This window comes from Balaenoptera ricei, chromosome 10, assembly GCF_028023285.1.
Source record: "Balaenoptera ricei isolate mBalRic1 chromosome 10, mBalRic1.hap2, whole genome shotgun sequence".
Lineage (NCBI taxonomy): Eukaryota > Metazoa > Chordata > Mammalia > Artiodactyla > Balaenopteridae > Balaenoptera > Balaenoptera ricei.
Window position 1 is genome coordinate 9,908,130 of NC_082648.1, and position 27,871 is coordinate 9,936,000.

The 27,871-nt window shown below is 43.2% G+C and overlaps 2 protein-coding genes across 2 annotated transcripts; both read right to left on the reverse strand.

The window, feature by feature from the left end:
* Window positions 1-1,072: 1,072 nt before the first annotated feature.
* MANSC1 (MANSC domain containing 1) lies at window positions 1,073-18,489 on the reverse strand. The gene is made up of 4 exons (XM_059934490.1): window positions 18,182-18,489; window positions 13,424-13,744; window positions 10,258-10,398; window positions 1,073-2,494 (listed from the first exon to the last, which is right to left on the reverse strand). The coding sequence occupies exons 2-4, from the start codon at window positions 13,644-13,646 to the stop codon at window positions 1,623-1,625; spliced, it is 1,236 nt and encodes a 411-aa protein (XP_059790473.1). The 5' UTR covers window positions 13,647-13,744; window positions 18,182-18,489; the 3' UTR covers window positions 1,073-1,622.
* Window positions 18,490-21,306: 2,817 nt separating this feature from the next.
* On the reverse strand, window positions 21,307-21,897 carry LOC132372414 (large ribosomal subunit protein uL5-like). Its single transcript, XM_059934491.1, has one exon. The coding sequence runs from the start codon at window positions 21,895-21,897 to the stop codon at window positions 21,361-21,363; it is 537 nt and encodes a 178-aa protein (XP_059790474.1). The 3' UTR covers window positions 21,307-21,360.
* Window positions 21,898-27,871: the final 5,974 nt, after the last annotated feature.

The following is a 27,871-nucleotide window of genomic DNA, read 5'->3' on the forward strand; positions in this document are numbered from 1 at the left end:
AGTCCAGAGAGATGAGATGTCGAACTGACCCAGGCGGTCTCCTGGATTTCCAGTTACCCCACTGTAACTTGTCCGGCAAACCCCCATTATTCAAAACATTTCTCAGACACTGTAATAACTAATCAATAAAAATTACAGCATGCTAATCATTTAATAATACAAGGCAGACCTCGGAGATATTGCGGGTTCAGTTCCAGACCACTGCAGTAAAGTGAATACGACAAGAAAGCAAGTCTCACGAATGTTGTTTCCCAGTACATATAAAAGTCATGTTTACACTGTACTGTAGTATTAAGTGCAATAGCATTGTCTAAAAAAAGTATATACCTTAATTTTAAAATATTGTTAAAAAATGCTAACCAACGTCTGCGCCTTCAGCAATTCGTAGTAGCAACGTCAAAGATCATTGATTACAGATCCCCGGAACAAATATAATAATAATGAAAAAGTTTGAAATATTGAAAGAATTACCAAAATGTGACACAGAGACATGAAGTGAGAAAATGCTGTTGCAAAATGGCACCAATAGACCTGCTTGAGGCAGGGTTGCCATAAACCTTCAATTTGTAAAAAATGCAATATCTGTGAAGCATGATAAAGTGAAGCACAATAAAATGAGGTATGCCTGTAATTTTAAGTGCTATCTATTATTTCCAATGTTATTCCAAATAAAGCCAAAATTGACTATTGGTCAAGTTTAGATAAGGACTTATAAATAATATTGTTACATTTTAAATTTACTTAAGTTTGGAAAATGCCTATTTTACTTTTTCTTTTTTTTTTTGAAAAAATAGTTAACTAGAACAGACCCAAAGTAGATCTGGCCATTTATCAGAACTTATCATCATCTCCATGCAGGCTAATATTCTGCTAGAATTCTCCCAAAGGAACCTCTTTTGCTCATTGATGGGATAAGGGGGGTTTGTCATTTTAACTTAGAACACATATTTTCATCATTTAATCATTTTGCTGGTGGGAATAAATTTAAAGTTATCCAGCTGGACGTGTCACTTACGAGAACATTACTGAGTACCAAAAGATTTATTCAGATATTTAATTGGAAGGAAATACATCTGGAATAAGTTTTATTGGAATTCATATAAAAAGGAAAGTAAATCCATTAGAATTAATACCATAAACAGTCAACTTTATCTGGAACCAGAAACATTAATGAATTGGAGCCTAGGAGTCCTAACCCTTTTTCCTTGTAAAAAGCCAGTCGTTTTCCAACTGATGTGGCAATTATTCTTTATTGCTTTAGGTAGAGCTTTGTTTTCAGCTAATATTTTAGAGACAGATCCTTCAAATCACCCAGTTTGTTTCTTTCCCCCGCTTCTTTTCGAAGAACAAGCAAAAAGAAAGTGGTAGGAGGCATCTTTGCCTGTCTTCAAAATACTTGAAAAATCCTGCGAAGATGAGCAAATCAGCAGAACCTCGCTGCATAGGGGCTATTAGTAACTACATGAATAAAGAGACATCTAGGGACCTCCTTGTCAGCCCAGTGGTTAAGGCTCCCCACTTCCACTGCAGGAGGCACGGGTTCGATCCCTGGTCCTGGTCTGGGAACTAAGATCCCACATCCCACAGCCAAAAAAAAAAAAAAGAGGCATCTAATGTCCTCCTTAGATGTCAGCATAGATGCCATTGATCAAATAATCAAGCCTCGAGTAACGTTTCCTGCGGAGGGATTCTAAGAGCGTTCTGCCCAAGAGACCCAGGCCTATGGCGAGGAACAGAACCCCAAAGAGCACGCTCCCGACCAGGAGCCACTGTTCAAATGCGAGGCCCTGCTGACTTTCTGGAGCACTGCTCAGGGAGGGCCCACCAGAGCTGGCCTTCCTGTCTTCCTGGGAAGCTGCTGTATTTGTAGTGGGAGAGTTCACATTTGACAAAGGAAACGTAGCAGGGTTCCCGGCAGCCTCTGTGTTCAAAATCAAGCTGGAAATGTCTCTTAAGGGCACCGTGTCTGGTGGGCCTTTCGAGTCTGTTGATGCCCTAAAGATGGAAGTCGGAACCTCAGTTGTGGTCGTGTTAGTGACCGTGGCTACAGGTGGGGCAGAGGTGGCCCCCTGAGGCTGAGAAGTCACAGAAGGTATCCCTGCAGTGCTGGTGGCAGGGAGAGATGCAGGCTTTGGAGTGGCCAGGATGGTGGGCAGAGAAGCAGCTGCCACTGTACTGGGGAACACTGTCACATCTTCAGGCAGCAGATGAGCTACCGTTTGTTCTGAGGGAGATGGTGACTTCTGAGAGTGGCCTTTTTCTTTATAAACAGTCCACTGTGGACTCGCCAGATCAATCTTGAGTAGTTTCTCCAAGTGATCTGAGGATCCAAACTTCGGAGAGAATGAATGTCTCCATAAGACCGTGGGCTCTGAAGCACCTGTGGGAGGAGGGGGCGTGGGAGTGATGGTGTGTGAAGACCTGCTGAGGAACAGAGACTCTTCTTGGGCCACCTCCTGGCTTGGCAAATCAGTTCCCGCCAAAGATGGAAAATCTGAAGACAGAAAGAAAATAAAAAGAAGACTTCCATATTTCCATGCGAAGGCAGGTTAACAAGGACAAACGTTATCAGCTTGTTCAGTAAGACCTCAAACTGTTGATTCTTGACATTTCATGGGGCAAAATGGAAAAATATGAATTGCTAAATCAGATCCTGATGACCTTGCCTCTTCCCCAGATGCTGTGGTTTATTTCTCGAGTGTTGGCCCAGAGGAGAAGAGAAGTGTGCAGAGGAGGATCGGGCAAATGAAGGAAGAGGTGGGAGGGGACCAGCAGAGATGATAAGAGGAGCTCAGCATGGCCGGCAAGAGGTTTAGGAAGATGGAGACCCTTCAGGGGCCAAGGCCAGGGAAGGCAGCTGGGCTGGAGTGATGCGGCAGGAAGAGGACAGGCAGAGAAAATGCTGGTGTGAGGCACAGGCTGTGCCAGCTGGGACCGCAGTGACAACTGGGAAGCAAGCCATCACTAGGGGAGATATCACGGGGCCGGGGGGTAGCCCACAGGACAATGCGGAGAGGAGACAAAATCCCAGTGACTTGCCTTCCACGAGGAGGAGGAGGAGGAGGAGGAAGCTGGAGGGTCCCTGAAGCCAAGGCAGCAGTACAAAGCTGATGACGTTTTTCAATGAAAAAAAATGGGTTTCAGAGACTTCCCTGGTGGTCCAGCAGTTAAGACTGCGTGCTCCCAATGCAGGGGGCCCAGGTTTGACCCCTGGTCAGGGAACTAGATCCTGCATGCCGCAACTGAGAGCCTGCATTTTCATATTTTTAATATTTATTTTTTATCTGGTTGCACCAGGTCTTGGTTACGGCACGCGGGATCTTCCTTGCGGCATGTGGGATCTTTCGTTGTGGCACACAGGCTTCTTTCTAGTTGTGGTGCATGGGCTCCAGAGCCCATGGGCTCAGTAGTTGTGGCACACGGGCTCAGTAGTTGTGGCACGTGAGCTCTAGAGCACGCGGGTTTAGTTGCCCCGCAGCATGTGGGATCTCAGTTCCCTGACCAAGGATCGAACCCACATCCCCTGCGTTAGAAGGTGGATTCTTAACCACTGGACCACCAGGGAAGTCCCAATAAATAAATATTTAAAAAAAAACAAAAAAAACAACCAGTTTTCAGCACCGTACTCAGGGGAGGAAGGCGATCTGAGAGATTTTCTTTTGATCCTTGCAGATTAAAATTTTAGAGCCAATATCTTAGGTTCTGAGGACCATGGACCAGTATTTGAAATCATGATGGCCACGTGGCTAGCATAAAGAGCAGAAAATCACACAGTCCCAGCTCCTGCTGAGGAGGAACCAGCCTCAGATCCTCCTCCTGTGTGAGAAAGTTTAGAGTTTTGCTCTTTGTCACACATGCCGTTTATCACAGCTCGAACTGAAAAGGCTGGTTAAAGCAATCCGGGGCAGAGAAAGACCCCTTGAATTGCTCTGTATCACTCTGCTACTTGGCTAATCATTTCACTTAAATTAGAACGGCAGAAACACAAGGAAGGAAGCAAAGGTGATTCTCCCCTCTTCTCTTTTCCATCTCCTATTTCAACTCCCGTCAATATCAGTTTCTAAACTAGACCTCACTCTCTTCTCTGCTAACAAATAGATCCAGAGGCAACTTCAGATTTGTGACATCTTTGACTACTCTCTAAGCTTCACACTACTCAGAGGTCCTTTAGAACTGTCACTTATTAATCCATCTAGGACAGGGGTCAGCAAATTATGGCCACTTCTCTTTATATGGCTTGCGAGCTAAGAATGGTTTCTACATTCTTAAATGATTGAAAAAAATCAAGAAGGATAATATTTTGTAACATGTGAAAATTATATGAAATTCACAGTTCAGTGTCCATAAATAAAGTTTTATTGGCATACAAGCATGCCCATTTGTTTACATATTGTCTATGGCTGCTTCTACTACAAGGACAGAAGTGAGGAGGTCCGACAGATTGCATATGGCCCACTAAGCCTAAAAGACTTGCCTGAAAAGCCTAAAATACTTATTATTTGGCCCTTGACAAAAAAAGTTTGTGGATACCTGCTCTAGGACACTCTAAAATAGAATTTAGATGCCTGAAATTCCTCCAACAATGCTGAAGAAAAGAGTTTCTGCTGCAGGTGATATCACATTCATAGGCATAGTGTCACCACGAGAGATAAAGAGCACCTGTATTTTTAGGTCGTGTCAGATATTTTTAAAAAGAGCAGGACTCATCATATTTCATTTTAAAGTTTAGAAAGAAGGCTAGGGCTTCCCTGGTGGTGCAGTGGTTGAGAACCCGCCTGCCAATTCAGGGGACACGGGTTCGAGCCCTGGTCTGGGAAGATCCTACATGCCGCGGAGCAACTAGGCCCGTGAGCCACAATTACTGAGCCTGCGCGTCTGGAGCCTGTGCTCCGCAACAAGAGAGGCCGCGATAGTGAGAGGCCCGTGCACAGTGATGAAGAGTGGCCCCCGCTTGCCGCAACTAGAGAAAGCCCTCGCACAGAAACGAAGACCCAACACAGCCATAAATAAATAAATAAATAAATAAACCCAAAAGTTAAAAAAAAAAGAAGGCTAAATAAATGCTCTGTGATATGTGTGAACTCAAAACTTAAAATAAGGCCATTGACAAGAATGACCAAAACAGCTGTTTTCTTTCTCAAGAATACAAGGTCATAAATAAAGCAAAGCTAGGGCTATTCCCATTTCTTGATAAGATTCATCTATTGGCAAGGATCCTAGAACCACACAGGGATCCTCCACACCTGCTCTATTCACCTCACCCACTGATGTTTGCCTTTGGGGTATGGTGTTTTCTCTCAGTCACGTAGCCATGAGCTACAGAAGGAGTTGGGAAATGTGTCCTCAACCGCTCTTTTGAGTTTCATTTCCAAGTGACTTCACTAGATAAAAAATTTAGGGACTGACTATTAACTTGGAAACCAGCTGAGCAAATAGACTTTCAATTTATTCTATTTCTGAATTCCCCTATTCTAGTCCTTGGAGGAATGACAGACCACCAAGCTCCAAAAACAAACAAACAAAGATTAAATAATGCCAAGCTGCAATGATTTTACAGAATGAACAGAGCACACTATTATCTTTCAAACTTTCAGTCTGTAAATATTAGTCAATTACAGGAAACAGAGTTCATCAGGAAACAAACCACCAAACATATCTACTGAATTTCACTCTGACCAGGAGGCAGATATTTATTTTTATGGGGCAATCTCAATCCATCAACACGGGCAGATTCATAAATAGAATTACAAACACAATTTGTAAACATCTGTAGATACAGACAGCCCGCTGCACACCAAGTCCGGGGTTGGTGCCACTTTGCCCCTAGATAGCCACCGGCTCTGGGCTGATGGTGCCCCCTGGTGGCTGACACAGGAACTGTTCGATTCTAATTCCACTTCTTCACTACCTTCACACTTGCCCTTAGGAGGTTTAGGCACAAGCCAAGTTCCCTTTTCTCCCAGTTCCACTGGAGAAAATGGAATCTTTACCACATACTCCCTCTTTTATACATGCATTATAAAATCAATAACATGACAGAGGTACTATGAAAGTTATAAAACAAATTCAACGATAATTTCTATCATGTCCCAGCAACTATTAACATTTATGCATACCTTAAAATTAAAATTTTTTTCATGTAATTTAAAAACTGGGTGTTTTTCACCTGAAATTTAGGTGACATTTTATTTCTACATCTCAAACTTATTTTTTAACATCTGCATTGTATTCCCTCAGGTGGATCCATTATACTTTACACCCAACCATTCCCTAGCATTTGGACATTTAAGCTGTAGAAACTTTTAAACTAATTTCCTTTAAACTAATTCAAAAAGTGCTGTTTTCACTTTTTAAACTAATTACACAATAAACAGTTTCACAACAACAGCTTTTTATTTGGTATAGATTTTATGGAAGTCGAATGACTGGATTCAATTACCTATAATTTCTTTAATATTCTGCTTTAATTGTGAAATAGCTGATAGACATAGGGAATACACACTGACAGTGGAAGAAAGGACACAATGAAGAAGAGGCAGTGAGAAGGGATCAGAGAGGCAGATGTGATGGTCCAACTTCTACCTGATGGGAGCTCTTGAAGGAGAAAAATAAACATTCCAATTAGTGTCTTGAGCCCTGACCTCACTGGAAACTCAGACTGCGATGTCCATTTCCTGCTGAATACCATCCCCGGGTGTCCAACAGGCTCTGCCATGTTCCAGGTGATGAAAAAAAAAGAGGACAAGCAAGAAGCCATATCCGCACAACACTGTAGGTCCCGGTGTTTTTAGCGAAGATTATATATAGACGTAAAGGAGGCGAACAGTCAGAGGCAACTGCCCTGGCCAGTGTGAAGCCCAGAAGGGGCAGGGAGACGACAAGATACTTTCCACCCAAGGTAAGCTCCTGGGTGCTCTGAGAGGCCTAATTTGTTCTGTGCCATAGTCTTTTTAAAAAATTATTCTTTTTAACAACTGTGGTAAAATATACTACATACAATGTACCACTTTAACCCGTTTTTAAGAGTATAGTTCCGTGGCATTGAGTTTGTGCAACCCTCACCATCAACCATCTCCAGAATTTTTCATCAGGCAAAAGTGAAACTTTGTACCTTATCTGCCAATCTTTTTAGACTTGGGCTTCTACCACTATGTAGGAAGAATTTACACAAGCAATCTGTGCTTTACGCTCCTGTTTAAGGGAATGTTTGACACGTCAGGATTTCCTGCTTCATGAACGAAACTCAGACACAGCCTCACTCAGGGGACAAAGCAGAGTCAGTGTCCGGATGGCCCGGGCAGCATCGTTCCCCAGAGAACCCTGATTGCACTCTCCCTCCCAACCACAAAACCACTTCCCCGGCTCAGTAGACGGCACTGCCATCCATCCAGATGCTCAAGCCCAGGACTCGGACCCAGTTTCACTCTTCTCTTTTCCTCGTTCCCCACATCCACACCACCAGCAAGCCCTGTCAATGCTATCACTGAAATGGCTCGTGGGTTTACTTTCCTCCATCTCCTCCACCGTCTCCCTGGTCCCCAAGGCCACGGCCTTTCACTCGGATCTCGTCCCAGCCTCCTACCCAGTCTTCCCACATGCCCTCTTGCTGCTGCGTCACTGTCCATTCGCAATAGAGCAGTCACAGTGAGCTTTGAGAAATCACCTTTAAAACAGCACGTTATACGTGCCTGCTGAAAACCTTCCAACGGCTTCCCATCATGCACCGAAAATAAAAACTCCTTACCCACTACAGAGCTTGATGGGATCGCCCCACTTTCCTTCCTTCTTGCACGTCACTCTTTACATGGTTCACTATGAGTCAGCTGCTGAGATTGGAGTGTTTGAATAAACACTCCCAAACCATTCTGCCTTAGGATATTAGAACAGGCTGTTTCCTCTGCCTGGAAGGTCTTCCTACAATCTTCCCACATCTGGCTCCTCCGTGTTCAGATCTCAGCTTAGGGGTTACATCTTCACAGACGCTTCCCCTGATCACCTAATCCAGACGGTCCACTCAGTGATTATCTATTTTTTCTTTTTTGCTGTGCTGTGTGGCATGCGGGATCTTAGTTCCCGGACCAGGGATCGAACCTGCGTCCCCTGCAATGGAAGCGAAGAGTCTTAACCACTGGACCCCCAGGGAAGTCCCTCTGTGATTATCTACTATGTTGTCTTAGCTCAATTTCTGCATAGCTCTTATGACTATTTTTTTAAATGGGAATTTTATGTTTTAATTTTCTCTGCTTTGAAAATATATTCTTATATAAAGGCCATGTTTCATTTTATTATGATCAGTTATTTTTTTAATTTAAATTTTTTTATTGAAGTATAGTAGATTTACAATGCTGTGCTAATTTCTGCTGTACAGCAAAGTGATTCAGTTTATCTATCTATCTATCTATCTATATATATATATATTTTAAGGGTAACCACCTCTTTTTTTAAAAATAAATTTATTTTATTTATTTATTTATGTTTGGCTGTGCTGGGTCTTCGTTGCTGCCCGCGGACTTTCTCTAGCTGCGATGAGCGGGGGCTACTCTTCATTGTGGTGCACGGGCTTCTCATTGCAGTGGCTTCTCTTGTTGCGGAGCATGGGCTCTAGGCACACAGGCTTCAGTAGCTGTGGCACGGAGGCTCAGTAGTTGTGGCTCACGGGATCTAGAGAGCAGGCTCAGCAGTTGTGGCGCACGGGCTCAGTTGCTCCGCGGCATGTGGGATCCTGCCCGACCAGGGCTCGAACCTGTGTCCCCTGCATTGGCAGGCGGATTCTTAACCACTGCGCGCCACCAGGGAAGTCCTACATTCTTTTTTTTATATTCTTTTCCATTACGGTTTTTCATAGGTTTTTTTTTTTTTCTTTCGGCTGCAGTGGGTCTTCGTTGCTGCATGCCGGCTTTCTCTAGTTGCGGTGAGCGGGGGCTACTCTTCATTGTGGTGCACGGGCTTCTCATTGCGGTGGCTTCTCTTGTTGCGGAGCACGGGCTCTAGGTGCGCGGTCTTCAGTAGTTGTGGCACACGGGCTCTAGAGCGCAGGCTCAGCAGCTGTGGCGCACGGGCTTAGTTGCTCCGCGGCATGTGGGATCTTCCCGGACCAGGGCTCGAATCCGTGTCCCCTGCATTGGCAGGCAGATTCTCAACCACTGTGCCACCAGGGAAGCCCTTTCACAGGATACTGAATATAGTTCCCTGTGCTATACAGTAGGACCTGTTGTTTATCCATTCTATATATAAAAGCCTACATCTGCTAACCCCAGCCTCCCACTCCATTCCTCCTCAACCCCCTACCACTGGGCAACTGCAAGTCTGTTGTTCTCTATGGCCGTGGTGACTATTTTTCTTGATTATTTATTTATTAAGGTTATTGTCTCTCTCTCCTAAAATATTAGTTCCAGAAATGAGAACCTTGATTTTTAATGTTTAGTGTCATATCTTTCTATCCTTAAGGTGTAAAAAGTGCTTGGCACATAGAAGATGCTAAATAAAATTTGTTTCTTATCGAATAAATGAACAAAGGGAATATTATTAATACCTAAGGGTGTAAGGACAAAAACTTTATAAAACTGAAATAAAAGTAAACTTCATACTTGAAAGCATTTCATCCTGAAAATTAACAAGCCAAAATCTCACCAAGGCATATCCAAATAATTATTTTTACTTGTTTATTTTCTGTATTCTGAGCAAATATGTAATTTCCAAATGTGGAGACTCTATTTCCAATGCCTGCACAAAATTTGGCATGTAGCTGTTTCTCAAAAACTTCTTAAATGAGCTTCCTTGCAGGTCTGGATAATAAAATCCAGTGAGTTTGATTTCAGAGAATGTGATTACAAAATAATTGGAACCTAATGACAAATGTACTGTAATTTTATATACTGTATTTACATCATCTTAACCCTTTCAAAATAGTCACCCCTGGAGACCTGTATACTTATTCCAATGTTACTGACACAGTTCTATTAAGACATGTTTCAAAATGTTTACATGAAAGATCTATGTGCCTTTTATCTTAAGAAGGTAAAAACAAAAACAAAACAAAATACTATCATTCATAGGTATAAAATACTTTCACTGGAAAAAAGAAAGATGTTTGGTTGAATCAACTGAATTTTAAATCATGAGATTTTTTCTGATGTGCCTCTATATTTGTGATCCCTTTTGGCAGTTCTTCTTAAACTCTTGCAGGCAACCTTTCTACATGAATCATATCCTTAAATAATTCCAATCACAAAAGACAAAGAACAATGTTTTTATTACCTCTAATGATCCTGTAACTCATAAGTCCCTTTGCTGGTTTCAGGGGACAGGCTTCCTCAGTGGGACAGAAAAACAGGTAGCAGTTGGGTAGTTTAGTTGTTTTTCGAGTGTCGAAGATCATCAAGTTACATGCTTTGTCCCCTGCAATGAAAGGTTTCATAAGCATTATTCTGAAATAGGATCTTCCAAAGAATAAGGCGAGCAGGAAAACATTTATCCTAGCGGCCAACACAAAAACCTTTGTTCATTGCCTGCTGGCCGCTGAGTCATTTCCTTTTCCTTAGTTTAGTCACTGAAAGCAACTTTTAAAGACCTCGGGTTTAAAAATCAGAATGAAGGTAATTTTGGCGAAACATTTTTAATAGTACATTTCATTCTTTAGAAAGAAGCCTTCCATTTGCTAAAATATTTATCAAAACATACATAGAAATACTGAGTCTACAACTCACTACTGAGTCCGACCTTAGGAAATGGATCTAACCCTAATGCCTGTACGTACCTCTTGCATACTGAAGGCATCTTAGATGCCTACGAAGCCATCAGTCTGGTTTTCTTGGTGTGGGGCGAGGGGAGGGTGGTGGGCAGGGAGGGTCAGTAAATTCAGCCTTATACATATCATGCCTCCTTCCACAATGGAGCTGCATAGCATATGGAATGCCAAGTCTATTGTTTACTTTTATCAGTACCATTCTTCTTTTGGTTCTTCAAATTTCTGCTCTTCCTTATCATTTTTGTTTGTCTCCCAATCAGGCAGTGGTCAGGGATCACCCTTGACTCCCCCAGTGGGAAATAAGACTGAGTTCGTTTCTGCAGGGGTTTTATCCTATCATGTCTCCATTAGCCAGGTAACAAGAAAGGTACTCTGGTTACTTTGGCTTTTCCTTTCCCCACGATGTGATAATTCTACAAACCATTTTTGTGGGCACTTAGGTAAAGGGGAGGGTCCATAAAGGGTCCAAGTTGTACACAAAATTTTGTGTCCTTTGTATTTGTGGGCATTTTTCTAGAGTCTGTGGCTATAGGCAAATTATCAAAGTGCTTTTTTGGAACCCTAAACGGTCAAAAACCAATGCTCAGTAAAAGAGGGAAAAGTCTGAGATCCATTAACTGAGACCCACGGTACCTCTGCTTACAGTAAAGCAGTAACAGTACTTTTGCTTGTAGAATAAAGCCGCAAACCCTCATTTCTTACTAAACACCTATCACGGAACTGAAGAGAAATGCAAGGTTTCCTGTGTTGCCAGGATACGCCCACATGGCATTCAGTCCTAGTTGCAGGTGATGTTTCTATTCCACATGTATGTTGATATCAACATTTAAAGAAAAACTAGAAATTTAAATGAGATCTCTATGACTCCCATAAACTACGTCTCTATGAAGAGTGTCCAAAAGCACACAGCTCAATTTGAGAAGACCATTGAAGTATTTGCTTCCTCCTGACAGCAAATACCTGGTGTCATTTCTACCCGAATTCTCCAGTTCTCTGATTCTCTAACACCAACGGGGTGTCTTACAATTCAATTCGATTCTAATACTAACTGCCTGGAGTGAGTGTCAGACCCCACTGGTCTAGGGCTCAGTCCCATAAGACTGTCCCCACTCAGACACCAGTCACAGTATCGGGTCCTCAGGTCACTCACACATACGGCAAACTTGGCTATCACCCCCCCACCCCAGGTTCAATAACTTGCTAGAACTACTCGCAGAACTCAGGAAAATGCAATACTTACCGTTAGAGTTTATTACAAAGGATACAAATGAACAGCCAGATGAAGAGGTACATAGGGCGAGGTCTGGAAGGGTCCCAAGTGCAAGAGCCTCTGTCCCTGCGGAGCTGGGGTGTCTCCTGGCACATGGATGTGTTCACCAACTTGGAAGCTCCCCGAACCCATCATTTAGGGGTTTTCATGGCAGTTTTATTATGTAGGCATAATTGATTAAGTCATTGGCCATTGGCAACTGAATTCAATCTCCACCCCCTTTCCCCCTACCTGGAGGTGGGTGGAGAAGACTGAAAGTTCCAAGCTTCTAAGCAAAGCTTGGTCTTGCTGGCAACTAGCAGCCATCCTGGCGCGATCGAGGGTCCCACCAAGAGTCACCTCGTTAGCATTAGCTCAGGTATGGTTGAATGGGGCTCCTTATGAATAACAGAAGAAGCTCCTAAGCTCAGAAAATTCCCAGGGTTTTAGGACCTCTGTGCCAGGAATCAGGGACAAAGACTATAAATAAATATAAATACGCAAAAGTCTGTGTCCTTCAATTTCATGTCCATGTGTATTTGTCTTATTATACCACAATCATTATAGCATGAAATGGAAATAAAGATCTAAGAGAAAACATATGATTTAGTCAGCTGATAAATCAAGTAAGGATCATGAGTCCCATGTTCACTAGCTCTTCTAGGGTCCTTGATGACAAGGTCTTTTCCATCTTATTCACTGTTTTATCTCCAGCACCTACCAAGGCATTAGGTGCTCAATAAACTTATGTGGGTTTTTTTGTTTCTTTATTTGATATATACTTCGGTTTTCAGGTCATAGGTTTGGAGCCTGAAATATGCAAGGGCATGGTTCAAACCTGTGGGCCTCAGTTTCCTTCTGTGTCATGGAATGGGTCATTCTAAACCCCTTCCCATGCCTCTTAGATTCCTAGAAGCTGCAATTAGTGGCCAGTGGCTTCCTGACTCACCTGTGCCACCAGCTCCAGGGAAGGGAGATAAAACGGAAATTTTGTGCTTCTACTTAAAACTCAAATGCTGATTCTCCTATGGGATGACTTTAGAATTTTATTTTTTGCCTCAACTCCCTTTCTGTTTAAACGTTCTTTCTAATATCACACTGTATTCCAATATTCCATGATGATGGAAGCCAAGCATTTAAATAGGACTTTTGTTTTCAGTATCTCAGATGCCTGTTAGAACATAACACCAGTCGTTTTCAACCCTTTTTCTACCCACATATCTGAGTGATAATATATATACACTCATCAGTAACTTTGGCTCAGCTTAGGGGAGGGGAGAGCACACCATGGAACATTCCGTAGTGATTTTGCCACCCACTTTTCTACCCCATTGAGAATCACTAGTACAAACCATTTAGCTTCATCAACCAGCTACTTACATCACAAAACACATGGAATAAAGAGTTGCCAAGGCATTATTACTTACCTGATATGTTTTTTGTTGAGCAGCAAGAATTAATGCAGTCTTCTTGAGTTAATGTGTGTATGGGCTCATTGCCTCTGATTCCCTTGGAAAGAGATGACTGGATGTCAATGACCATATCTTCTAGACTCTTGGTGGGGCAGTTCTGACTGGTGGACAGCCTTAGTGTCAGGAAACAAATTATTACACGAGTGTAAGTCAAGCTCCATCCCTCCCGGAAGAACATTTTAAATTTCAGTTTAGTCTTGGTCTCCAAAGGTCGGATAACTCTCCCTCTGGCCTGAGTTTGCTTCAAGAAGATTGTACAGATGATGGAATTTCTCTCTAGCACAAAAATAGAAAATCATCAATGAGTTTTGTTTCTTTGAACAAACCTAGAGAAGATACATTTCATTTCCTTCAAGTCAATGTAAACAACTCACAATTCATAGGACAGGAATAAACAAGTATTTTTTATTTGTTTCACTTTTAATAGATTTGAGACATTTCATTAAAAACTTGGCAAAAAGCTAGTAAGCACACACACATGCGCTCTCCCATCAATGCTTAAAATCTGACAAGTATCTATGAAAGAAGAGGTAGTCTGCTTTTCAGTTCTAGAATCCTTCCTCTTCTTGCCTCTCCTAAGAAGAGGGGAAAGGACACAAAATCTGTGGTCATTGATGAAGCAATGATCATCGCTTTGGACATATTTTCTTTCTCAGTAATAACAATTAGCATTTTAAAATCACCTACTGAGTGGTAGGCAATGCGCTAAGAAAATTACATATATTGTCCTTCTAGGAATTAGCCCATCAACAGGGGGAATATTCTGGCTCAGTTGAAGGAAACTGTAGGGGCAAGTGTTCTTTTTGACATCCCTAAAAACACAAAAGTCATAATACATATAATGCCAACTCCATTGGTGAGCTGGTTCTTCCAGAAAAAAAAATGTTAAACTGGCAAGGCTATATCAGAAAATATCCTCATTTCCAGAATACAAATTGTTCACTAAATGATAGCCTAGATCAGAATTACCGCTTCTTTAATTTTTTTTTTTTTTTTTTTTTTTTTTGGTTATGAACCCTTTGGTACTCTGGTGGTGCTTAGGCTCTCTTCTGGCATGTTTTAAAATGTATAAAAGCCATATTGTTAAATGTATAAAATGAAATATATAGGATTACAAAGGAAGATAGTTATATTGAAATATAATTACTGAAAAGTTTTTAAAATGTGCCTATAAGACTCTGATGAAAGATATCAAAGAAGATCTAAATAAATGGAGAGATATTCCATGTTCCTCAATAGGACTACTCAATATTGCTAAGATGTCAGTTCTTCCCAACTTGATCTACAGATTCAATGCAATTCCAATCAAAATCTCAGCAAGTTATTTTATAGACCTCAACAAACCAATTTTAAAGTTTACATGGAAATGCAAAAAGGCCCAGAATAGCCAACACAATACTGAAGAAGAACAAAGCTGGAAGACTGACACTACCTGACTTCAATACTTACCAGAAAGCACTGCTAATGAAGACAATGTAGTACTGGCAAAATAACAGACAAATAGATCAATGGAACAGGATAAGGAGCCCAGAAATAGACCCACACAAATACAGCCAACTGATCTTTGACAAAGGAGCAATGGCAATTCAATGGAGAACGGATATTCTTCTCAAAAACGGTGCTGGACAATTGGACATCCACATGCAAAAAAAATCTAGACACTGACCTTACATCTTTCACAAAAATTAACTCATAATGGATCATAGACCTAAATGTAAAATGCAAAACTATAAAACTCCTATGTAACATAGAATAAAGTCTCTGTGACCTTATATTAGGTGAGTTTCTAGATAACAACACCAAAAGCACAATCCATGAAAGAAAAAATTGATAGGTTGGATTCCATTAAAATTAAAAACTTCTGCTCTGTGCAAGACACTGTTAAGAGAATGAAAAACTAAGCCACAGACTGGGAGAAGGTATTTGCAAAACACATATTCGATAAATAACTGGTAGCTAAAATACACAAAGAACTCTTAAAACTTACCAAAAAGAAAACAAACAACCCAATTTAAAGTGAGCAAAAGACCTGAACAGACACCTCACCAAAGCAGCATATGAAAAGGTGCTCAATATCATTGTCATTAGGAAACTGCAAATTAAAACAACAATGAGATGCCACTACACACCTATCAGAATGACTAAAATCCAAAAAACTGACAATACTAAATCCTGACAAAAACCTGCATACAAATATTTATAGCACTTTATTCATAATTGCCAAAAAACTGGAAGCAACTAAGATGTCCCTCAATAGGTGAAGGGATAAACAAACTGGTATATCCACACAATAGAATATTTTTCAGCAGTAAAAAGAAACGAGCTATCAAGCCACAAAAAGAGTAACCTTAATTGCATATCGCTAAGTGAAAAGAAGCCAATGTGAAAGGTATGATTCCAACTCTATGACATTCTGGAAAAGGCAAAACAACATCGACAGTAAAACATCAGTGGTTGTCTGGAGGAAAGGGAAGGGCTGAATAGGTGGAGCACAGGGGATTTTTAGGACAGTGAAACTATTCTATATGATGCTGTAATGATGTATGTCATTACATTTATCAAAACCTATAGAGCTGTAGAACATAAGAGTGCATCCTGGGGCTCCCCTGGTGGCGCAGTGGTTGAGAATCTGCCTGCTAATGCAGGGCACACGAGTTCGAGCCCTGGTCTGGGAAGATCTCACATGCCGCGGAGCAGCTGGGCCCGTGAGCCACAACTACTGAGCCTGCGCGTCTGGAGCCTGTGCTCCGCAACAAGAGAGGCTGCGATAGTGAGAGGCCCGCGCACTGCGATGAAGAGTGACCCCCACTTGCCGCAACTAAAGAAAGCCCTTGCACAGAAACAAAGACCCAACACAGCCATAAATAATAAATAAATAAATAAAGAGTGCATCCTAATATAAATAGGTAGACTTTGGTCAGTAAAAAATAAATAAATAAAAAAACCCAGTTTTTTAAAAAAACAGTATATGGTAATACAGCACAAGTCTAATACCTTCCTTGCTAACTCTTATGTCCAACTTTCTAAAACAGTAAAATGAAAGTAACATTTATGGTTCTCTATGCTAAGCACTTTACATATATTATGTCATTTAATCCTTACAAGAATCCTATAAGCTAGATCCCATTAGCTCCATTTTCAGTTAAAATAAAAACAACTGTGTGATAAATAACAGATGGTAGGTCTAATCATTGCCATAATTTTGAAGTAGTGTTGAATGTAATGATTTTGAGATAGATGCAGTAAGTCACATGACATGGAAATATTTGTGATTTCTACTGGTGGCAAATCAGAGCTACCCTACCACTAATACTCCTGCGGCTTTTGCCTACATGCCTCTTAAAGGAAATACTACACTACATTTAGAGGTTAGCAAAATAAACTTTTCCACCCAAGTTCACAGACTTTCTGAATACTGTCCATGGACTCCCCAGGTTAAGAATCCTGGCACAAGTTACTTTTTATGCTGCCACACTTTGCAAGTCACTGGAGAAAACAAAACAGGAAAAAAAAAGAAAAACCAGGCCAACACTTCACTTTGAATGGATTCTAAGAATCTCTCCTCAAGCTGCTGCAAAGAAACCTGAACTGTGCCAGGGGATGCAGGAGAAGAGCTGTGCTTTCAGTACCGGCATCTTTATTGCTCCTGGATCACAAGCATACTAAAGCGCTTATCTCATTAATGGTACCAAACAATTATTAGGTAAATTAATTCTTCTAATACATTATTATTTAGGCCTTAAAGGTCCAAAGATGAACAGATTTTTAAAACGTGGCAAATACATAAAATGGAATATTATTCAGCTACAAAAAGGAATGAAATTCTCATACATGCTGCAAATCTTGAAATCATTATGCTAAGTGAAATAAGCTGGATACAAGAGGACAAATATTGTATGATTGCACTTATATAAAGTATCTAGAAGAGGCAAATTCACAGAGATAAAAAGTAGAATTGAAGTTACTAGAGGTTGGTGGAGGAGGGAATGGGGAGTTACTGTTTAATGGGTACAGAGTTTTCCTATCGGGGATGCCAAAAATGTCCTGAAAATGGACAGTAGTGATGGTTACCCAATAATGTGAACGTACTTAATGCCACTAAATTGTACACTTAAAATGATCAAAATAATACATTTTGTTACAGTATGTCTATTTTACCACAATAAAAAGATCAAAACAAGCTTACAATTTAAAAAAAAAGGTTCAAAGTGAAGTTGAATCCTGTTGAAATAGAGTGGGAAAAGGACACAGGTGGGTAAGAGAAGATGCACCTGAGCTTTAAATGCCTGCTGACTGGAGTTACGGGATCGTACCTGCAATCAGTCAAATGTTGGAAATCATTTTTCTCACAGCATAATCTAACTTAATTTATCAAGGTGTTTATAACTGTGTATAAACACACACTCTACAGAGTATTAGACAATTAGCGGGTTCGATAAATACAGGATACGAATCATACAAGAAAAAATGGGAAATCTGCCTTTTCTTTGAGGAAAGGTACGTGGCTCACTAAACCATTCTTCTGACCCTGCTGCTGGCTTGCCTAAAGACCGTCTCCAGGATACGGGGGCCACCAGCATCCGGCTCAGCCAGCTCTCCGAGCTCCCGGAGGGGCGGAGGAGGCTTGCCCCGGGAAAGGGCGGGGGGCGCCGCTGCCCCCGCAGGTGGCGATACTGCCCGCGGGGGCTGGAGGGGAGGATGGAGAGCCTTTACCTGGAGACGGGAGGACCGGGCCCTGCTGCCCTCCCGGTGCAGGGCAGCCCCGCGCGCTCGGGGAAGCAGCGGCGGATCCGCGAGGGGTTCGTGGAGGACGCCCGGGAGACTCCGCAGCTCTCGCCCAGCCCTGGGTTTGTAATTCACGAGTTCCTGCTTCCGTTGCGGCGGCCGAAAGTTTGCCGGAGGTGGAAGGGCACGTTCCCGCCCTGCAACCCGGAGCTGCTTCCCAGCAACCTGGAGCAGGCCCCCTGGGCACCGGGGAGAGCCGGGAGCCCCTCCCCGGGTCCCCCGGCTCCCCACTCACCCACCCCCGCCCTGCATAGCTGCTGTGCGCGCCTCCAGGGCGGGGGCGCCACCCTCGTGGGTGCCTGAGGGTCTGCAGCTGCGCCTTCTCGCTTCCTGGAGACCAGAGAACAGGCAAATACCACGATGAAAGTCAAACAGTACTCAAATGTACACTGTACAGGCATACCTCCGTTTGCACTTAGCAGAGACTGCTATTTTTTTTTTTTTCAACAAATTTAAGGTTTGTGGCAATCCTGCCTGGAACAAGTCTATTGGTACTGATTTTGGAGAGGCAGCAGTGAGTGGTGGCGTGAAGCGAGATCTTAATTCCCTGCCCAGGAATTGAACCTGGGTAGCCTGGATGAAAACTAGGAATCCTAGACACCACACCCCCTGGCTCTTGCCCCCAGTGAAAAATGCATTTCTCATGGAGGCAAAAACTGTAAAAACAGGTACAAAGTTTACTATTGGAGACATAGCACAACAAGTGGGAGAGCAGACAGAGAAACATTTGTTTAGTTGAGGTAGAAGCAAGGTAGAGATGCATACCCGGAGAGAAAGGGTGTGGGCGCCCTCCTCCGTGAGGAGGAGCACGATTAAGAGGCGGTTAGGTCATTTATATAGGGCAGTTCTTCCAGGTCTTTGTTTACCTTTGGCCAATTATCTGGTTTCTTTTTCCACCTGCCCTGCCCTAAGACCCTCCCCAACACGCATGCGCAACTTTTTCCAAGCTAGATTACAGCCCAGAGGCCTATGGGACCGCCTTAGCATCACATATTATGGGGTGGCGCCCCCTCCTTTTTGACCCCCAAGGAGCCTTTCCGTGCATGTGCAATGTTTCCCTTGCCCCAAGGATGGGAATTTATGACCTCTTGATCTTTTAACAGGGTTTAGTCCCACTCTGTCCCTGCCATAAAAATGTCCAATGTCTGGTTATTTACTCTATTTCTGTTGCTGGTTTTTACATCGAGGTGCAGATCTCGAAATATAGACAAGAGTCCGGACATAAATGTGTAGTCCTGGAGCCCGTTTGTCTCTTGCTTCAGGAAATGTAAACAGGGGGTTGGTAATGAATGTCCGGCCTGGAGCCCATCTCCTTCTCACCCCAGGAAGTGTGAACAGGAGGCCAGTTGGAAATGTCTAGCCTGGAGCCCATCTATCTCCTACCTCGGTGCCATGTCTCCAACAGCATTTGCTCGTTTTTTCATTATTATTATATTTACTATGATGGTGATTTGTGATCAATAATCTTTGATGTTACTACTATGACTTGCTAAAGGTTAGAATGATAGCTAGCATTTTTTAGCAATATTTTAACATTAAGGTATGTACTTTGTTTTTTAGACATAACGCTATTGCACACTTAATAGACTACAGAACAGTGTAAACATAACTTTTATATGCACTGGAAAACCAAAAAATTTGTGTGACTTTATTGCAATATTTGCTTTATCTGGAACTGAACTGTGGTATCTCCCAGATATGCCTGTACAATGAAAACCCTGCCTCTCACCCCTGTGTCCCAATCTAGTTCTCCTCCCCAGAGGCAACCGCTGATCACAGTTTCTTCACGTTCAAGAGTTTACAGTGCCTGGGCTTCCCTGGTGGCGCAGTGGTTAAGAATCTGCCTGCCAATACAGGGGCTACGGGTTTGAGCCCTGGTCCGGGAAGATCCCACATGCCTCGGAGCAACTAAGCCTGTGTGCCACAAATACTGAGCCTGAGCTCTAGAGCCCGCAAGCCACAACTACTGAAGCCCGCGCGCCTAGAGCCCGTGCTCCTCAACAAGAGAAGCCACGGCAATGAGCAGCCCACGCACGGCAACAAAGAGTAGCCCCGCTCGCCGCAACTAGAGAAAGCCCGTGTGCAGCAACAAAGACCCAACACAGCCAAAAATAAATTAATAAAATAAAAAAAAAAAAAAGAGTTTACAGTGCCTTCTATCAGGGGCATAGTTAAGAGAATCCTATTTCAATCGTTCAAGGCATGGCGGGTCCTTAATTAGGTTGGCAATTCTTGAGTTAAATGTGCAAGCCAAGACTCCGAGAAGGCATTGGGATTCCGCATGATTTATTGTTAATAGGTATGGGTAATAATGATGAAAACAATGGTGTCTATTATTAAAATGTTATCCCTGATATTTAGCATAGTACCTGGTATGTAATAGGTATATAGTAAATATTTAACAAAAATATATTTGTTGATTGCATGAATGGAAAAGAAGGGCTAGGCGTAGGTTTTACAAGTGTGTTTCTAAATTAGTGCTTGCTCCCCCAGCCTCATATACAGGTGAACAAGTGCAACGTTACTAAACCACTGACACAGCTTGCCAAGTGTTCTAACCTTTCACGGTATCTCTACCTTGGTTGGTGTGAAAGAGCTTTCAAAACTAAGGCACCATGCAGCTGTAGATTATTATTCTAGGCCTGAGAACCAACAGCTCTAGTTTTAGCCAGTAGCTACTGGAGGCATATGTTGCCAGAGATGCCTGTGAACAATGGTCCATTGTGTGAAACTAACTCTACTAGTTGTATCCAGAGGATGACCTGCTCTTGAATTACAATAATGTTGCGAATATTTGTTTTGAAGAGTGACCAAAGTAAACTCCAGTGTGAATTCCCATCGGAGTAATTTTCCTGATGCAACCAGAGACTGAGGTGCTGAGTACATTTTATCTATAGATGATATACACGAAGGTCCAGGGTATAGAGAGGTCACAATCTTTGAATCTCCTTTCATAGGTGGTCCATGCTAGGAGCTAAGTAGACCTTTCCCCACTTAGGAACTTCAGATTCAAGGTTTTGGTTTTTTGGGTTGTTTTTTGTTTGTCTGTTTGTTTTTTTACATTTCACTGAAAACTTTTTATTGGCCTTTTGGATTGAAAGGGGAATTTATTTGCCAGGAAGGATGATCCCATCATACTTCTGCTGAAACCAGCACATGGCCTCCCCTTTGCTGATTAGGTGTTTGGCCCCAGCGCAGCCTGTCCTGCGCTTCTTGTCTGTGATGCTGAAACCTGGCCTACCCAGCGCCACGTAGAAGTTTAGGCCGTAGATGCCAATGCTTGGGTCATATTTGATCCCCAGATTGATGTGTTCTCGGATTCCAAAACCAAAGTTTCCAGTACCTGAGAAGTTATTTTTTCTTAATTCGCACTCTCGCACCTTTAGACCTTCCTCCAGGATTTCTTCTGCGTTGGCCTCACAGACTGTGCAGTGGATGGCGATCTTTTCATTTCTCCTGATGCCAAAGGATCTGACAGTGTATCTAGCTTTGGAGAACACAGGGGTCTGGCCTGTGAGCTGCTCCAGCACCTTGGCTGCCCCGGTCAGTCTGTCTCCACTCTCCCCTACACAGATGTTGAGGCAGAGCTTGCAGATGCGAAGTTCCCGCATGGGGTTCTCCTTTTCACCTTGATCCTGAACCATGATGGGAAACAGGAAGAGAGCCAGATGCAAGGTTTTGATACGATGAACCTGGTTATGGTTGAAGTAATATATTTTCAGTTATGACAGTGAACAGAGGACATTGATGAAAATAATGATTAAAGAAAAATTTTCTCTTGATATGAACTAGGAGTTTAAATTAGAAATTATATCCATTGTCACCTTGTTGCCGAAGAGATTCTAAATCCTCTTCTCCTAATACTTAGAAGTACCATTTATGCAGAGGCAGATTTTTTGAAGTATTTTATTCAGAAAATATGCATTAAGCATCTGCATGGGAAATTAAAGACCGATAAGACACGAATCTGTTATTGAACACAAGTTCATGTGCCCTACGCACAGTGAAGCCAAACAAACTAAAATGTCAAGAGTTTGGAGTTTGGAGCAGAGAAAGGTTTATTGCAGGGCCATGCTAGGAGAACGGGTGGCTAGTGCCCAAAAAACTCCGGAACTCCCCGAAACATTTCAGCAAAGTCTTTTTAAAGGCCAGGTGATGGAGCGTCCCAGCGTGTGTGATCAGCTCATGCATAATTCTCTGACTGGTTGATGGTGAGGTAACACGGCAGTTAACATTATCAATCCTTAGGTGCCAGAAGGTCTGGGAGCTACTTGCTCATTATCATCAAATAGTTAATTTCTTCCATGTGGTGGTGGTTTTTAGCCTCTGAAAAACTCATGAAATATGCGTGAGATACTGAGACCAGCTGGGACCAGGGAACCTTTGCTGCAGTGCTTGCACCTGGACAAACCTCTCCTCAAGCAGCAAAATACAAAGAAACTATATGGGACTAAAAATAACTGCGTGCATGCCTTGGGGCAAATTATGGACAAAAAGATACAAAAGACCAAAAAACTCAAAAGCCAGTTCTGAAGAGCCGGGAGCCAAAAGCAGGGTGTTGGGAGAAAAGCAGGGTACTGAGCATGCCCCCTGCACTCAACACCACCTAAGGGGTGGGCAAAACACCTAAGCCACCCCTCCGACCCCACATAAGGAAAAAGCTTGTGCTCGCTCCCTCCTGCTGCAGCAGCGGGGCCCCAGTAAAGCCTTGCCTGAATTTCTTGTCTGGCCTCTAGTCAATTTCTATTGAAATTGGCCTTCTTGGGAAGGCCAAGAACCCTGGTCGGTATCAATACTATCTCTGGATACTCCAGAGAAGAGCTACAGCAGAGGATATGCGGGAGGGTCTGTCCTGGGAAGGCCCCATAGGGTCCTGCTTGGTTATAAATCTATCTTCAAGATGCTTATTGTTCAGTGGGAAAGACACACAGGTGAATCAATGATTGTGTAAAGACTACATGTTATAATAGAAGATGCTAACTAAGGAAGCTCACACAGGGGACATCTAATCTGCACTTCTGGGAGGAGGTGCATAAGTTCAAATTTTTTTTAAGACTTTATTTTTTTAGAGCACCTTTAGGTTCATCGCAAAATTGAGAAGGTACAGAGATTTCCCATATGCACCTGCCCCCACTCATTCACAGCCTCCCCATTATCAACATCCCACATAAGAGAGGTATATTTGTTACAACTGATGAACCTATATTGACCCATTAAAATCACCCGAAGTCCACAGTTGACCTTACACTCATTCTTAGTGTTGTACATTCCGTGGGCTTGGACAAATGCATAATGATATGTATCCACCATTATAGTATCATACAGAGTATTTTCACTGCCCTCCAAATCCTCTGTGTTCAGCCTTTTCATCCCTCTCCCTTACCCCAAACCCTGGCAAACATGGGTCTTTTTACTATCTCCATAGTTTTGTCTTTTCCAGAATGTCACGTACTTGGAATCATACAGTATGCAGCCTTTACAGATGGGCTTCTTTCACTTTGTAATATGCATTTGAGGTTCCTCCATGTCTTTTCATTTTCCATTGTCTGGTCCAGAGTTTGTTTATACATCCACCGAAGGATACTTTGGTGGCTTCCAAGTTTTGGCAGTTATGAAAAAAGCTGCTATAAACACCTGTGTGCAGGGTTTTGTGTGGACATGAGTTTCCAACCATAAGTTAACTCTTGAAGGATGAAGTTCAGTTAACTAGATGGAGAGAGAAAAGCTGAATATTCCAGACAGAGAAAACAGGACTTCTCAGGGAATTTCATCCTGACTGGCATGAACTTTGCCTGTATAAAAAGGGATAGGAGCTACCCTGGCAGTCAGTGGTTAAGAATCAGTGCTTCCACTGCAGGGGTGCAGGTTTAATCCTTGGTCTGGGTACTAAGATCCCGAATGCCATGCGGGTGTAGCCAAAAAAAAAAGGGATAGAGAGAGGCTGGGGTCAGAGCAAGAATGTTCTCATATGCTAAATTTTAAACTTTATCTTGAAGCCATGGGGAAATTATTGAAGGTTTTTAGCAGGGCAGTGATAGGTTCAGAGACCTGACTAATATTCTAAAAAATTCTCCGTGCCAGCCACATGAAGGATGCATTGAAGGAGGTGAGGCCAGAGGCTTCTGTTTTCCAAGGAATGAGAGAAGCGAGGAGGCCCTGAACTATGCAAGGAGACAAAAGAGAAATTAAGGAGAGAGGCTCTGCAGACGTGGTGGTGGGCTGGATATGGTGGTGAGGCTAACCAGATTTCTGGCTTGGGAGACCAGGTGGGTGGGGTGCCCGGTAAAATAAAGACAGAGGAGGAGGAGCTAGTCTGGAGTAGACAGAGGCATAATGAGTTTTAGAAAACTTGAATCCTGGTTTTATCACTTACTAGCTGTGTGATCAGGAGTAAACCCCTTAACCTCTATGTAAAATTAGGAAAGTGTTATCTACTTTGTAGGCAGGTCATACAGGGACAGTATATATGAAAGTGCTTTATAAACAGGAAAAGGCTATTTAATTCTTCCTTATTGTGTATATAAGCCCCATAGGTTGCTATTCATGTGGAAGTGATTTTAGGGGTGCTACAGGCATCAATCTCAAATGTATCCTACCTCTGAAGCCCCTCCAGCGGTACCCTGAAAGGCTGGGGAAGCTGGAGCTCACCCCACTCCTTCTTTCTAGCAAGGGGAACTCTTTCTTTTTTTTTTTTTTTCTTTTTAATTAACTTTTATTGGAGTATAGTTGATTTACAATGTTGTGTTAGTTTCTGCTGTACAGCAAAGTGAATCAGTTATACATATTCATATATCCACTCTTTTTTAGATTGTTTTCCCCTATAGGCCATTAAAGAGTATTGAGTAGAGTTCCCTGTGCTATACAGTAGGTCCTTATTAGCTATCTATTTTATATATAATAGTGTGTATATGTCAATCCCAATCTCCCAATCTATCCCTCCCCCCCCCTTTCCCCTTGGTAACCATAAGTTTGTTTTCTACATCTGTGACTCTATTTCTGTTTTGTAAATCAGTTCATTTGTATCATTACAAGGGGAATTCTTTCTTGCTGGCAAGTTCCCTCTTTGTGTTGAGTAGTGCTGGCTGGCGGGGGATGGGACAGAGTGGAAAAAATGAAGCTACCTTCCTTCTCCAGCAGAATCCTTGTGTTATAAACGCCCATTTAGGGACTTCCCGGGCAGTCCAGTGGTTAAGGCTCCGAGCTTCCACTGCAGGGGGCACAGGTTTGATCCCTGGTTGGGGAACTAAGATCCCGCAACCTGCGGCCAGATAAAAAAATGTCCATTTAATTTTCTTGCCACCAGACTGTAAGCTTCCTAAGGATAGGGAGACTGAGTCTTGCTGGATCTTTCTTCCCTAGTGTCTAGCAAGTGCCTGGCAAATTATAGGCTCCCAATAAACTCTGAGTCAATGAATGAAGGCATTTTATCTTCCAATATCCTTTTTCTGAGTAACAGCTTTATTGAGATATAGTTCACATAACTATACAATTCGCCTAAAGTGTGCAATTCAGTGATTTTTAATATATTCACAGAGTTGTGCAACCATGATCACAGTAAATTTTAGCTTTCTTTTCTTTTTTTTTTTTCCTTTGGCTGCACCACAGGTCATGCGGGATCTTAGTTCCCCGACCAGGGATCGAACCCGTGCCTCCTGCAGTGGAAGCACGGAGTCTTAACTACTGGACCACCAGGGAATTCCCACCACAATAAATTTTAGAACATTTTCAACACTCCCAGAAAGAAATCCCCACACCCATTAACAGTCACTCCCCATATCCCCTCAGCACCCGCCCTCCTTTTCAGCCTTACTTACTTATTTTTGTCTCTATAGTGCCCCTTGTGGACATTTCATGTAAATGGAATCTACAATACGTGGTCTTTTGTGATGGGCTTGTTTCACATAACATAATGTTTTCAAGGTTTATCCATGTTGCAGCATGTATTAGTACATCATTTCCCTTCTTTTTCCCTGCCAAATAATACCCTACTATACAGATATACCACGTTTTATTTATCCATTCACTGAAAACAAATGGCAACATAGGAGGCCCCAGCCTCTGTGCCCCCACAAAGATGAACAGTTAGACAGCTATCTACAAACAAAAACAGGTCTGGGAGAGCTCTGGAGTCCACTTAAGAAACTACAGCAACCCAGCAGAACAAAAAACTTGAGAATAACTACACAAGGAAAGAAGGAAGGTAGCTTCATTTTGCCCGCATCATCCCATCCCCCTAGCCAGCACTGCTCAGCACCAAGAGGGAATTTGCCAGCAAGAAAGAGTTCCCCTTGCTAGAAAGAAGGAGTGGGGTGAGGACCCAGCTTCCCCAGCCTCTCAGGGCACCGCATGATGGTCCACGTTTGGTTTCACCCCATCCAGACCTGCAAAGCTAAGACGTATAGAGATGGCTAGGAACGAGGAGGAAAAGCAGGAACTTCTAACAGCAGTTATGCAGTAGAAGAGATCACGGTTCCAGTGACCTGCTCTGCAAACAAACCCAGCAGCTTTCACCACTGAAGAAACTGATGACCAGTACAGCTACCTCAGACCCTGCCCCCCATGGATTTCACCCTACAGGTATTCACACCCACTGATGACAGCTGCCTGTGTCCCTCTCTGCTCCCTCCCCTGCCCCTATCCTCCCCTGGAGTCTGGAACCACACTGGCAGCCAGCCCAGGCCTCTGTGGTTGCATGAATGCAAGATGCCAGTCTGGACCCTCTGGTTGACACCCACCATCATGTGCACAATCTGGGCTAGCCCTTCCAGCTGCAACCTTGCATGCCAACCACCTGATGCCCGTCACGGGCCTCCCCCGCAGTGCACGTGCCTGGGGCAAACTGTGTGGCCACAGAAGGGCGTGCCAACAGCCAGGGCCCCCGCAGCTGCTTGTGGGCCCAGATCAGGCCCTTCTGTCACCGGCCTGTACCACTGCACTCACCTCAGCCAGTCCCTCCAGATGTGCACCTGCATGCCCCTGGCCAGGCCCCTGTCACTGGCCCCCACTGCCGTGCACCCACGGTGAGACCTGGCAGCTAAAGGAGTGCTAGCCAACAGCCAGGACCCCTGCAGGTGCCAATGAGCATTTGGCTGGCACTGAGCCTTTCTGCCTGCCCAGTCCCCCACTGCTATGTGTGTGTTGGCAACCAGCTCCTGCGTCTCTATAGGCACCTGCAGCTGCACCCCCGCAGCCGAGTGTGTGCATCACTACGGCATCAGCAACCACTACTACCTGTCTGGTCTCTAGCCGCTGGATCTGGAGGGGCTGCTGAGGACCCCAACAGTGGCCCTTAGAGCCACTATAGACGCACTGAAGTGCTTGCCAAGGGCCACAGTTGTTGACACTGTGGATTCCAGTGGCCTGAGTTAAAAGATACCATGTAACCCTGAACCCTGTGCCACCACATACCCCTGCACTTGGCGCCCTGCACCACTAGACTTGGAGTCACAGCATGCTCCAGCACGTCCCCACCTGCAAGTGAAAATCTTCCTTTACCAAAGTCAGCTCATAAAGCCTGGAGGAGGTGACTGCTTCTTCAAATGAGCAGACACTTATGCAAGGTTACAGAGATCACGAAGAATCAGGGAACCATGAGTCCTCCAAAGGAATATAGTAAGC

Bases quoted from the DNA above. Each gene is read 5' to 3' on its own strand.
- MANSC1 (XM_059934490.1), bottom strand. From the start codon at position 13,646: ATGTTCTTCCGGGAGGGATGGAGCTTGACTTACACTCGTGTAATAATT. The intron at 10,399-13,423 runs GTAAGTAATAAT...CTTTCATTGCAG, and splicing joins CTCAACAAAAAACATATCAG to GGGACAAAGCATGTAACTTG. The intron at 2,495-10,257 runs GTAATAAAAACA...TTCTGTCTTCAG, and splicing joins GAGTTACAGGATCATTAGAG to ATTTTCCATCTTTGGCGGGA.
- LOC132372414 (XM_059934491.1), bottom strand. From the start codon at position 21,897: ATGGTTCAGGATCAAGGTGAAAAGGAGAACCCCATGCGGGAACTTCGC.